Source organism: Mycteria americana, chromosome 5, assembly GCF_035582795.1.
Source record: "Mycteria americana isolate JAX WOST 10 ecotype Jacksonville Zoo and Gardens chromosome 5, USCA_MyAme_1.0, whole genome shotgun sequence".
NCBI lineage: Eukaryota > Metazoa > Chordata > Aves > Ciconiiformes > Ciconiidae > Mycteria > Mycteria americana.
The window spans coordinates 43,305,085-43,317,227 of record NC_134369.1 but is presented as its reverse complement, the minus strand read 5'-3'; the positions used below and the strand labels follow the sequence as shown (position 1 = coordinate 43,317,227).

Below are 12,143 nucleotides of genomic sequence, written 5' to 3'. Positions count from 1 at the left end.
GGTGCTGGATCTGTAACTGTGAATGATAGCAGCGTCCCTGTTATCTGAAGTACCGGTGTGTTTTGGGAAAAGGCTGCTATTTTGCATTCCATTCAGACTGATGTAAACACCATCAATCTTGGCAAAATTTTCTTCTAACATAGGAAAGAAATATTGATTTGTATCAGATAGCGTTATACTAGTAAGGGCATTCAAATCAAGTGGTGGTCTCCAGAGGTTTCTTTTCCTCATTCTGATTGTTTCCTTTTTTATTGCTACTTTTTCTTTTTTTAAAAGTGTCTAATTCTGAAAACCCAAGGCACTAGATTCATCATTAATTCACAAAATATCCATCTAAATATTCTAAAACCTTCAGATTAAAACAAGAAAGCAAGCAAAGGGTTATCTTTTCAAACTGAATTATTTCTTAAGTGACAAGTATTCGCAACCATTTGTAAGATTCATCTATACTACCTGAAAGACAGATGTGCCAATTTTCCACAGGTGAAGACCAGACTGCTTATTTTCTTCCTGAGAACAAGTACAGCACTTGAAACTCAGCCTTGTGCTGCTTTTACTTACCTAAATGGGAAGGTAGATCCCAGTGAAGAATTGCCAGTCCTGAGACACAGAAACTGGAGCTGCTGTGCCAGAGGCTGGCGCTGCCATCGGTGTTGCCCCGCCAGCCAGCCCTGCCTGAGGTTTATTAACAAAGAAGAGGCAAGAAAAGTTCCAAAACTCCCTGGTCCTCCATGCAGCCACCTAAAATATTTATTAGCAACGTGAATGCTGCAGGTACTATTTTACTTAAGACTTGCTGAGCCAGGCGAGTCCCCTCCTTTAAGCACAGGCCTCTGAGAGACCCTGGAGGATGTGAAGGGCATAGTGACTTGCTATAAATTGAGTAAGCTTGACAAAGAGCCGGCTTACTTTTAACATTGTTTGCCTCTAGATTAACCATGGAGACTTCTTGTACAACCTTCTACGTTCCTAATTCCACAAGAGGTATTCAGGGAAAAGGGCCACGTAACAAAAACCAGCATGCCATAACTCAGGTTGTGTCAGAAGGGAAGAAGCATGAGGAGCACGCTGTTACAGAGATAGAGTGGTAAACCTGAGATTTTAATGGTAACAGAGAGCTTTAGGACTACTAATACAACAAAACCAGAAAAACTAGTTTGGAGAAGAAAGAGAAGAATGTTTGAAGTACTAAAATTGTATTTATTCTTTTTTTTAAAAAAACAAAACCCAAATTGACCAGTGCATGCTCACACAACAGACCTGAAGAGCCAGCTATAAAGCTGGGTGCAAATGAAACCTGTCTCCAGAGGCAGTGTAAGGACTGCAAATTAAGCTTTTGAACACAGCCACCGAAGTAATTTCTGCTATCTTTACATAGTTTACTGAAACAGCAAATTCTGTAAGCTGTGATTTAGGAGCGCTCCTGGTTTAAATGAGCAGAGTCCATCGTATCACAGGGTGCCACAAGATCCGGACAAAAAGCCAGCAGATTCTTCAGAAGTTGGTTGTCAGCTGCAAGGTTTGTATAGGAAGCACAGTTTTCTTGGGGATGGATTATTTCAAGCTCCTGGAACGAACTCCCACAGGAAGCAGTAAACACCTTAAATGCCATTTTCTTTTCCAAATGCACTTTGACCTTGTTTTTACTAACAAATATAGCATATATAGGGAATTAGAATAACAAATTGCATGTGCCACAGTGAGTCCTTGCTGATTGAAGTATGGGAGAGTGCTCACATACAACAACTATAACTAACACCACAATACATACATTTATTGACTTGGCAAAGTTAGAAGTTTATAGTAGTAGTGTGGAGTAGCTTAAGCTTTTTGATAATATGGTCTAGATTATGTATATTTTTATTGTGATACTTTTAAGGAATAGATCAACTACATTTCTTGTATAGATGTTCTGAAAAAAAACTAGCTGGGGAAAAAGTATTGCCTTTAGAGCAAAATTAACATTCAACATTGAAGAACAGTGCAAAAAACACTGGTGAAAAATTTACAGTAAGAAAGGAATTCTTACCATCTCACAGTTTGTTAATAAACCCACAACAAATGTTTTCTTTTCACTTTGAGTATGTTAGGCCTCATTTTGAAGACATATTATGCTTCACCAGTAGCAGTGCTGTTCCCAGAGAGGATATTTCTAGAGGCAGAGACCTACATCTATAAAGAACTTTTGTTACTTCTCAGTTCCTGTATGCGCTCTCCAGAGCTATCGTTACTGGCAAAACTTCATTATATCATGAGATTCTTTAAACTACTAAACCGCCCCTACCTAATGCAATTGTTAAAAACTGTATCTTAAATATGTGCTTATAAAACAGTTAAGAGCTGTTCTGTGAGTGTGACTTGGTTTCTCCCCAAACATAACAATCAAAGCAGTTACAATAAAAGTGCAGAAGAAAATTATTAAAGACTTCACAGTGTTACAGTTTGAAACTGTGACTGTGTAGGCAAACAATTTTCTCTTAACCTTAAGAGAAAAGTTAAATTACTGTATCAGAAACTTGTACTGAAGGTATCTTCAAGTACATCTTTGGACCATCAAGCAAAGACTGCACAAATCTAAGTAAAACTATAATGATTTTGGTAAAATAAAAGGGTAAGAACTAGAAGTAGTAGTTCTCTTGCATTAAGCCTGTTTGTCTGTGGTCCTAAAAGGCAGTTTTGTCCTTTTCAATTTTGTTAAATAAAGATAGTCTGGCTTTCAAGAAGAACACATCTCCTAAAGACAGACTTGAGGTTTTCTTCAAGCTATTGCTTTGTTTACTGTAACAGAAACTATATATAAGAACTTTGAAAATGCTATGCTTTTCAGCCAGCTCTGTCATATACTGTAGCTAATACTGCATTTAGAATGTAATAATGTGAAACTGACCCCCACCAAAAATATAGCAGGTTTTAAGGTTTATTTCTGAAATGTTGATATACACACCGTATTAATTACAGATTTTTTTAAAAGTTATCATATTAATGAAATGGGTTTAAGTTTTAATATAATGACAAAATTATAGATATGAAGATATCTGAGTGTTGTAACAACTCCCTGTTGTCACGTTGCCATCCAGGTAATGGTGTTTCATTTCTGGCCAAGTTGGGACAGCTAAACATGAAGAGACAGAAAACCATTAGGCTGCTAATCTTACTCTTTCAGTCAAACTAATATCCAGTTCATACAATAAATATTTCTGTTCTATAAGCTTTGTTTGTCTCTTACAATGAAAAGTAAGCTGGTAATAGAATATTTAATGCATACCCTTACAGGAGAGGATCTGAGCTTCAAATCTTAAGATTTCAATAAATCTCACAGGTAAAGGTGCAGCGTACACAGTCAAGTCAACAAAAAAGTTAATTAAGCTGACTGAAGAGTTATAAGCTGATAAGTAGCCTTTGTCTCCTTCAAGTGCAATAAGAACTAATTTAGTTCTTTAAAATGTAGTTTTGAATAACAATTTATTCTCATTTTAGTAGGAAGTAAAACCATAGGTAGTGACAGCTACTGAAGGGCTGCTATTTGCTGACCAACGTGAATAATTTTTATTTTGCATTTGTATTGGAATGAGGCATAGAGAAGTAATGATGGTGATGATAATGTTTTTAACAGCACTAAAAGATTGATTTTTGTATAGGTATGGACAACATCTAGGCCAGTATTTACAAATAGCAAAATTTAGGACAAAGGTTTAAAGATCACAGTTGAATAGTAGTTTTTAACTTGTAAAAGTCGCTAGAATAGCCTGGAAAGACATGCTATTTGTGAATGTATCAAGAACTGAGTCTTTTTTTTTTTTTTTTTTTAGGATTTATGTTAAGGCAATTATTATGAACCTGTTCACCTGCATTACCTGTGAACTCACATTGACAATATAGGCCTTCAAAAGTTAAGTAAAAATAATGACTCCAAACCCCTGTGTCAATCAAGTGAAAATAGGTAACAAGAACATGTATTAATCTTTAACAAATTAATTTTTTTTTTTTTTTGTAAAAATTCATGGAGAGATGTAAATGTAAATAAGTCAACATGCTGTTACAGAAGTAATAAATATTACAGAGTTTATCAAAGGTACCTACCTGTTTTATAAACTGTGTTGCATTAAAAAGTTCACTGCAGCCATACAGGACATGTTTGCCTTGCTTACCCTAAAAAAAGAAAAGACAGGAAGAAATCAAGTGTTTAACAGAGTAGCAGAAGTGGCTTAAACTAACTGTATACCAAAAAAAAAAAAAAGTCTTGATGATGTTGAAGTCTTACACTTTTGGCTGGAAAAAGAATAGTTGTTCCACCAGAGGAAAAAAACCTGTAATTACACTGAAGTGGAAAATGAGAGACCAGAGACAGAAAGAAAGTGGAAAAAACAGGGCATTTTACACATTTAAACTCACTAGAATGCTAAGTTCTCTGACGTATCTATGAATGGCCTGGGGAAGCTAACAACCGTAGTTGAGCAAACCCTACCCCCTGAAATAACTGGGCACTACACTAAGAATAGTAACAACGTATTTACTGTTTCTGTTGTGTTAGAGCCTGAGAACTTCAATCTGTAATTGATTTCCATATGATGATTATGTTAAAAACAGCACTTTTTTTTGTAAAGGGATTCTGAAACAAAACATTATGTTGATTTCAATTGGATGCATAACAGTATTCGCTTGATAGTAAGGCTACCAAAATGCTATGTTAGCATTTTGGAAGTGAAAATTAGTTTAAGTAATACATAGTTTCAGATTGGGTTTATTTCCAGTGTTGGGCTAATAATCCCATGGTTCCTCAAAGTTCAAGCATAGGCCTGAGAAATCTGTTTCACTGTTACATTATTTCACATTTTCCCATATTAGTTAGGTAAAACTTACTTATTAAAGAGCAAAATAGGAACATAAGCCTTGACAAAATGATTTTGTTTCATGTATATTACCAGTTGTGCTGTTTCAGCAGAAAGTAACAGAAGCAGATTCAAGCAGTCCTTAGCTGGTGGTCACACGCTAATTGGGGAGATGGTAATCCTGGTTCAAGTCCTCATTTTTATTAATTTGAGTGGTTTGTGGTAATCGGCTATTCTCGTCGCTGAGCAGGATCTTGAGCTTGCATCTTCCCATGTTTCAGGCCAGTTTTTTTTAATCTTGATGCCTCAACAGGTCTGTTTTGATCTAAACTGGTATTTTGACAGATTCCACTTTCAGTAGTATGACTGCTGTAGTCATACCACTTTCAGTAGTATGAAAGCATTTGTTTCTGCCTAGTACACAAAAAAATTTTAAACTATACAAATAATTGTGAAATGGGACTGTTGCCTTTCAGGCAGCTCTAAAATACATTAATGTACCCTTCCAGTCTGTCATATATATTGTTCTAAAAGTGTAATTTTTAAAATTTATATGCCTTTAAAGTTAATTACTTAGTCCATTCAAACAAAGAGCTATATCTCCAAACAATAATTGGAGCCAAGTCAAAACTGCTTAACATCTAAAAAAAAAAAAACCAACCTCAGTACTCTTCAAAGTCCAGTATTTTTTAATGACTGAAAAACTATGCTGGATTTAAATTTCTTGTAATAAATGATAATGTCTATCACAGGTAGATTGGAAGAGATTATCAAGCAGTACCTTTCTAACCATCTACAAAAGGGAATTAAAGGACTTCCTAAATTCTTTTGTACAAAATAGTATGCTAGCCTCCTCCTGGAGGCTCCCTATGGCTTGCAATTTTGGTGACACATTTTCAGCAGGTTGAACTGAACTTGGCCAATATATTTATTTTAAGGCACAATGAACATCAGCCATTACTGACATTAGAAACATTTGCTTTTTGACAGTGTGAGATAGTCCATTCCAGCACAGAACTGCAAATAACTGGATTTGAGGTTTCCTCCTAATTCTCCTACAAAAACCCCCAGACTGTCAAAGCTGAATGAGCACTGCTTCCTGTTTTATAAAGTTTTAAAATACTTTCTCTGTGCTTTCAGAGGCAAACTGGCAAAACAGATAGTGCTTAGAAAAATAAAACAGTGAATAAAATCTTTGTGGTATCTGCTTGCAAGAACAGAGCTGTTGATTTTTCTCTTTTTTTATTCTGGAGGAAGACTGACTGAATATTAGAATAATTAATAGGCTACATCTGTTGAAACAACAGATGCTGGAAGTGTACCACATGGAAAAGCAAATTTTATTAGATAAGCCTGTAAGAGTCACCTGGGAGAGGCAGACAAGTCTCCGGGGGGGGGGGAGGTGGAATTAAGGCTTTCATCAACCTTTCTTGTGTTTTCAAGAGCAAATGGCTAAGTGGAATAAAGGTGAGGGAGTCTTGGGAGGTCATCTCCCACTGACCAAGTATGCAGCCTGATTGGAGAAACATAGAGCACCCTTCAGCCCTGACAACTGATGATGAAGAAACGTCTGTCCATGGGTTCCAGAAGAAGAAAAACTACGTCCAACTTCTGACTCTCCATAAGGTCTAACATTACCATTCCTGTAGTTTTCAGTCTCTTCTGTCCTCTCCATCTGTCTACCAAATGACCTCCTATTGGCCCTCTTATTCCTTAGAAGCTTCAGCTTCCTGCCACTTTGTATGAAGTGCCGAGTGTTTAACTTGTCATCATACAAATGCTCTGTATATATACATATATGCACCCACAGCAAATCTCAGCTGCAGTCAGTATGCAGCCACATATCAGAGAAGTGTATTAGCCTCTAGGGGATTCAGAGTTTTATTTTAGTAGGAAGTAACAAATATACATCACAAATACACTTGTTGCTGGGTGTCTTTTGAATTGATATGGCACCTGAAGTGGCTTTGGGTAAGCTAAGGAGCAAGCCAAAAGTTTGACAACGCGCTCTGTTACAGACAGATGCCCCACTGAATGCTATAATTAGTTATCAAGAATAGTGATAGGTGCTAAGTAGGTGCTAAGCTGAGCCTACATAATTTCTTTAACTTATATTCCTCTTCCTCTCCTTTCCCCTATCCAGACCAGCTCTATTCCAAAATGGCTGCCTGTTAGAGGGGGAAAACAACTCAGCACACATGTTCTGACTTCATGTTCTTCAGGATTTACCTGGACATAAAACTCTCACATGCTTGTTTTGTGGAAGAAGTGTTTTTCAGTGATTAGTGCTCTGTAATTATTCTTTTGTATGAAAATCCTCAATCCAGTCCATCACAGGACAGGACAATCATACCATGAACAAGGTTAAGATGAGGAAGGAAGTATGGTATGCTGCTGCTCTTAAATAATGTATTACCTACTTCAACATTTTATCAGAGTTCCTTTTGTTTTTGTTTTTTTTTTATTCCTGGAAAGGGCTTGAATCTCACCCCTGCCCCTGAAGAACTGTAATGCTGTAATTACTTTTCTCCATCCACTGATTTTTGGTATACATGTGTTCTGCTAGGATGGCCAGCTGGAACCAGAGAAATTAAATCTGTTAAACCAGCATTACACAGTTGGTTACATATTTTCTTCTTTGTGCATATGACACCTCTTATGATTTCTACATAGAATCAAATGATGCAGCATATCAAGAATGAGCTTCCATTAACTCATTAGCAAAAACATCTAAATGTGGGTAAATAATAAATGCTTAGATATTGATGCCAATCTGATATTTGCTTTGACAGATAGCATAGTATTTGCATTATGTTGGCTTCTGAAACAACAGACATTATGCTCAAGTGAGAGTGTTGTAAAATAAGATACTGTTATCTGCAGGCCTTGTTTTGAACTGACTTCATATTGCTAAGTTGCGTATGAAAAAGCACTGTAGTATCTCTTTTGCGAGACTGATGAAAACCAGAGAATTCTGAGTAGTTCCTTACTTTCAAGGCTATGATACGCTACAGCTGCTTTATTTAACAACAGCAAACGAAAACTAGTGACAGGACTCTGAAACAATACGAACAGCCAAACTAAAGCATTTGATGTATCTGTACAGAAGACAGGTTAATTCAGTTAGCTACATGTGCTGACAGTTTTCAACCACGTTAGTGAGTATGAAGATAAAATAAAGCAGAATGCAGTTTATTTACTCAATTCAAAAGTGCGACATGAGCAAAAATACCAAACCAGTAACTCTTTGTTGGTCTGAATTAATAACCCATATTTTCTAATGATTTTTACATACTTTTTTCCCCAGACTCTGTATATAATAAGGATGTTAAGACTAATCTCATAGACTTGATCTCCTAAATACTAAATGTTACAGAAAGCCTGCTAAAACTGGTTTCTATCAGTAAGTTATAGACTACAACCAACAGAAGTGCACATACCTTTATGTAGTCAATAAGATTTTGATATTCAATATAGTTGCCTCCTCCAACTACAAACACTATCGCCTAAAAGGCAACACACACATAATCAGAGTATGCATTCAAATTCTTAACATTTCAGTAGTAAAATATATACCAAATCATTAAACCTACAGCAAATATCATCCTAATCACACTGCAGTCTAATAAGAACTGGATACAGAACCACTAGCTTCCTACCTGAAAGAAGATAATAGAAGAGTTTTAGTAGGATGCAGAATAGCAAGCTGAGAGCTTTTAACATGTCACTATCTTCTACTAAGAAATATTGGAAACGTACACAGTTTCAACATGTTACTTTTTTGTGCAGAGATGTCTCCAGTGTCCATAGGAACAGTTAAAATATTTCCATGGATGCTTAAGAATTAATTCGGGACACAAATAAAATACTTGTTATAAAACAATACACTTTTTCATTATTTTTCCCTCTCCCACTTACTATTGGTAATAATCTATAATATTACAGGTAAAGGCCATCAGTATTTTCTGGGCTATGTTTAAAAGGGAACAATTAATGAATAGAAAAAGGAGACTTAATAGTTGCATCACTTTTGTTAACGTTCCCTGTATTTGCAACATTTTGTTAACATTTGTTAACGTATCCAAAATTGTTAGACTACACTGTATGAATTTTATATAGACTTCATGTTACTACTGACATTTTTGCTATGACCATCTGCTAGCCATATATATGACACCACATGGTATTTCTTTTGTTCAGGAGGATAATTAGGACACTTCAAGAGAAATCCAAGACGTTTGTATATTGCCAAGGCAAAGATTTTGCTTATGAAACTTGGTAGTAAGATCAGATAAGTAAGACTTTTATTATTTGCAAATATTGATGTTGAAAAATACTGAAAGCTACTGGCATTTGTATAAAATGACAACATTTGTTGTTTTGCTTTTTTCCTTTAATTGCAGAGACTGTTTAAAATACTGTTTAAAATACTGTTTAAAATACTGTCACTTAAATCAGTGGTCAACACTGCTCTTTAAGGCTGGACAAAGGATTAAATCTAGAGAGCATTCTAAAGATCTGGTATAAAAATGGGGGTTCTAAATTGCTGAGTACCAATTATGATATTAATAAATCCCTGTAATTACCTCCAGAAGAATTTTCTAGATTTTTTTTTCTCCAGTGTTAGTTAATGCTTACATAGTCCTTTGATGATGAAAAGACTTCTTCAGAATAAAAGCTAATTATAATTAATACTAGGTATAATTAGTCTAAGCGGCTTTTGCAAACAAGACCTCTCATTTTCTTAATCATGATCATCAAAAATGACTGGTACTTCAGGATTTTATTTTTTTTTTAACAGATGAACATTGAAAAATAATTTCTATGTGACTTACCTCCTGGAATGGATTTTTGTTTCTTGGAACTGAGCTATAAAAAGAAACACAAACAAACTACAACTTAAATTTTATTAGACATTAATATAAATATGCACAATAAGTATCACGTACACATTGTGTTTATGGAATACTATATAATATTAGGCAAAGATATAAAATGGAACAATATTTGCCTTTCTGCATTCATTTTCCCAAGTATTTTACTTAAATGATGTGTTATGGAAAATCATTTATTCTACAGGACTGAATACATGAGCAAATAGGAGTTTACTTCATCAGTTTTAAGGTTGCTGTTTGAATCATAAGCTTTATGACAACACTTCTTTTAGAGCTTAAAAGCTCTAACTATAGTGCTGCTAGCTAGGAGCAAATATAATGAGTAAAAAATTTCATCAGCATTAGCACCGTTCATTACACTTACACATCCTGCCCAATGGAGTCTTAACTAGGTAAGCTAGTCAGTTTGCAGTGCCTGCATATATACTTCCTGACGCTTCAAAATCTCAAAAACTACTATAGGCAGCAGATATGTGTTCTGCTGTCAGGGGTCACAGCAACAACAGTAGGATTAAAATGATTTAAGGAGGAAGAGGTAAGTTACAGTTTGGGTGGTACAGACTCTTCCTCTCCATTTGAATACAGAGTCCTAGCCACAGGGAGGTAGCAGGGAGAGGGGGAGAAGCCTCTTTTCCTGCATCACCTTGCACCTTCAGGAGCAAGGGAAAAAGCAAAGAGAAAGCTCTGAAGGGTCAGTCTGCTCTCCTGCCCTATCCACACACTATCACGACCTTCCTGCCCTGTACTGGCCTGCAGCCCCAGGTAGTCAAATACTTCTTATGTTCTAACAGATTAAAAGCATTGCATTTTTCCCTTCAACATATCTTTTCCCTTATTTCAAGAAGTTTCCTCTGAGTGACCAACAACAACTGAGTCAACACAGATTCCAGTGTATCAGAAACACAGGTTGTAGGAGGGAATGGCTATCTAACATGCTGTTTTGATGTCATGAATACTACAAACTCCCCATAAGTAGAACCGTTAGCCCCATTCTCTCGTCGTTTGACTGTGATATGACAAATCTACATACATTTTGTGTCATCCTTTCAAAGGACAAGGCCTGTTTATACTTGACATAGGCTTTACACAGGATACAAAGCTACTGTTTTGCTAAGGCTGAATTACGGTAATGCTGTTCCTACTCTATTTAAAAATTAATAGGTAGAAATGCCAGTATTTCTTAAAACAGGAGTAGGTTAGAAAAAAAATTAGTCACTTTTTAATATCATTCCATTAATTATAGTATTTGATACTATTATTTTAAACTAGTAATATTTTGCCAAGCCAGCTAACTTATGTTTTTTTATCATCTACATAAATATTTGAAGGGAGAATTAGACAAACCCCTATATGGCTATACTAGAGTTTTGTTGTTATGCTCAAATATGATTTAAGGAATATAACCTGAGTTTATGTAAAAAACCCAAACAAATTCCAAACCAGAAATTAAAAGTTTTTCCCTATGATGATTATTATAGCTACACAGAATGGCACATTTATGAACTGCTGTAAATGCATATCTTTACATTGTTTAAAGCAGCATAAGAAATACATGGAGTGGGTAAAAATGCACATTTACATGAGAAAAACCCTTTGGCTTTAATAAAACAAATCTTTGCACTTTTGCACATAATCCTCCAAAAATGCCATAAAAGCATAACAAACCAATGAAAGTTGCAATTAAAATGAAACATAAAATACCGGCAATTTTTTTCTTTGATGCTTTCAAAATCTGCTTATCTTTGAAATTATATAGTCTGCAATAATAGTTTCCAATAAAACTTATAAATTATCTGAAATTTGTTTCCTATTACTACTTATGCTGTCAGAAATATACTTTCCATGTTTCAAGAATAGAGGAAGTGGGGGCAGATTTTAATGCAAATAACTAGAACCAAGTCTGGACCTACTTTATTCATATTCGTCCTGTAATAAACCCCTGCAATTAAATGAGCCGATTGTTTCCTCACAGCTCACATGAAAATTATTTTTAGAAGGTATGTTAAAATTAAGTATCTTCTCCGTTTCCAGGATATTAAGAGGTGAGATTATCAGCCACAGTTATTGGTCAAAGATATAAAGCAAAAGATATAAATTTATCAACCTCTAGTCTAATTCCTCCTCCTCTCTTTTACTGGCAAAATAAACTACATCCAACTCTCCCTTCATATGTACACGAATATAAAATGTGCATCTGCTTAAACAAGAGCAAATGCAGACAATTTTTAATTATTTTTTGCAAAGTTATTAACAAATTACTAAAGAAGGGTTGTATTCAAATTAAAATTTTAACTGTTTAAAAAGTAATAAATAAATTTTGGTGCACTATCCGATGATTTTTTAATTTAACAGTGAAAAACCACAAAGTTTCAAAGAAACCAAGCAGTACAACTATAAAGAATTCTAACATTTATTATTG

General features: G+C 35.1%; 1 protein-coding gene across 1 annotated transcript in view; it reads right to left on the bottom strand.

The window, feature by feature from the left end:
* Positions 1-1,226: 1,226 nt before the first annotated feature.
* The window catches only part of SCFD1 (sec1 family domain containing 1), a 56,395-nt gene continuing 45,478 nt past the window's right edge, over positions 1,227-12,143 (bottom strand). Inside the window, exons 22-25 of the mRNA XM_075503067.1 lie at positions 9,665-9,698; positions 8,270-8,335; positions 4,081-4,149; positions 1,227-3,112 (exon numbers count right to left, since the gene is read on the bottom strand). Coding sequence (XP_075359182.1) covers positions 3,089-3,112; positions 4,081-4,149; positions 8,270-8,335; positions 9,665-9,698 — 193 coding nt within the window. The 3' untranslated portion in view covers positions 1,227-3,088. The remainder of the gene's footprint in view (positions 3,113-4,080; positions 4,150-8,269; positions 8,336-9,664; positions 9,699-12,143) is intronic.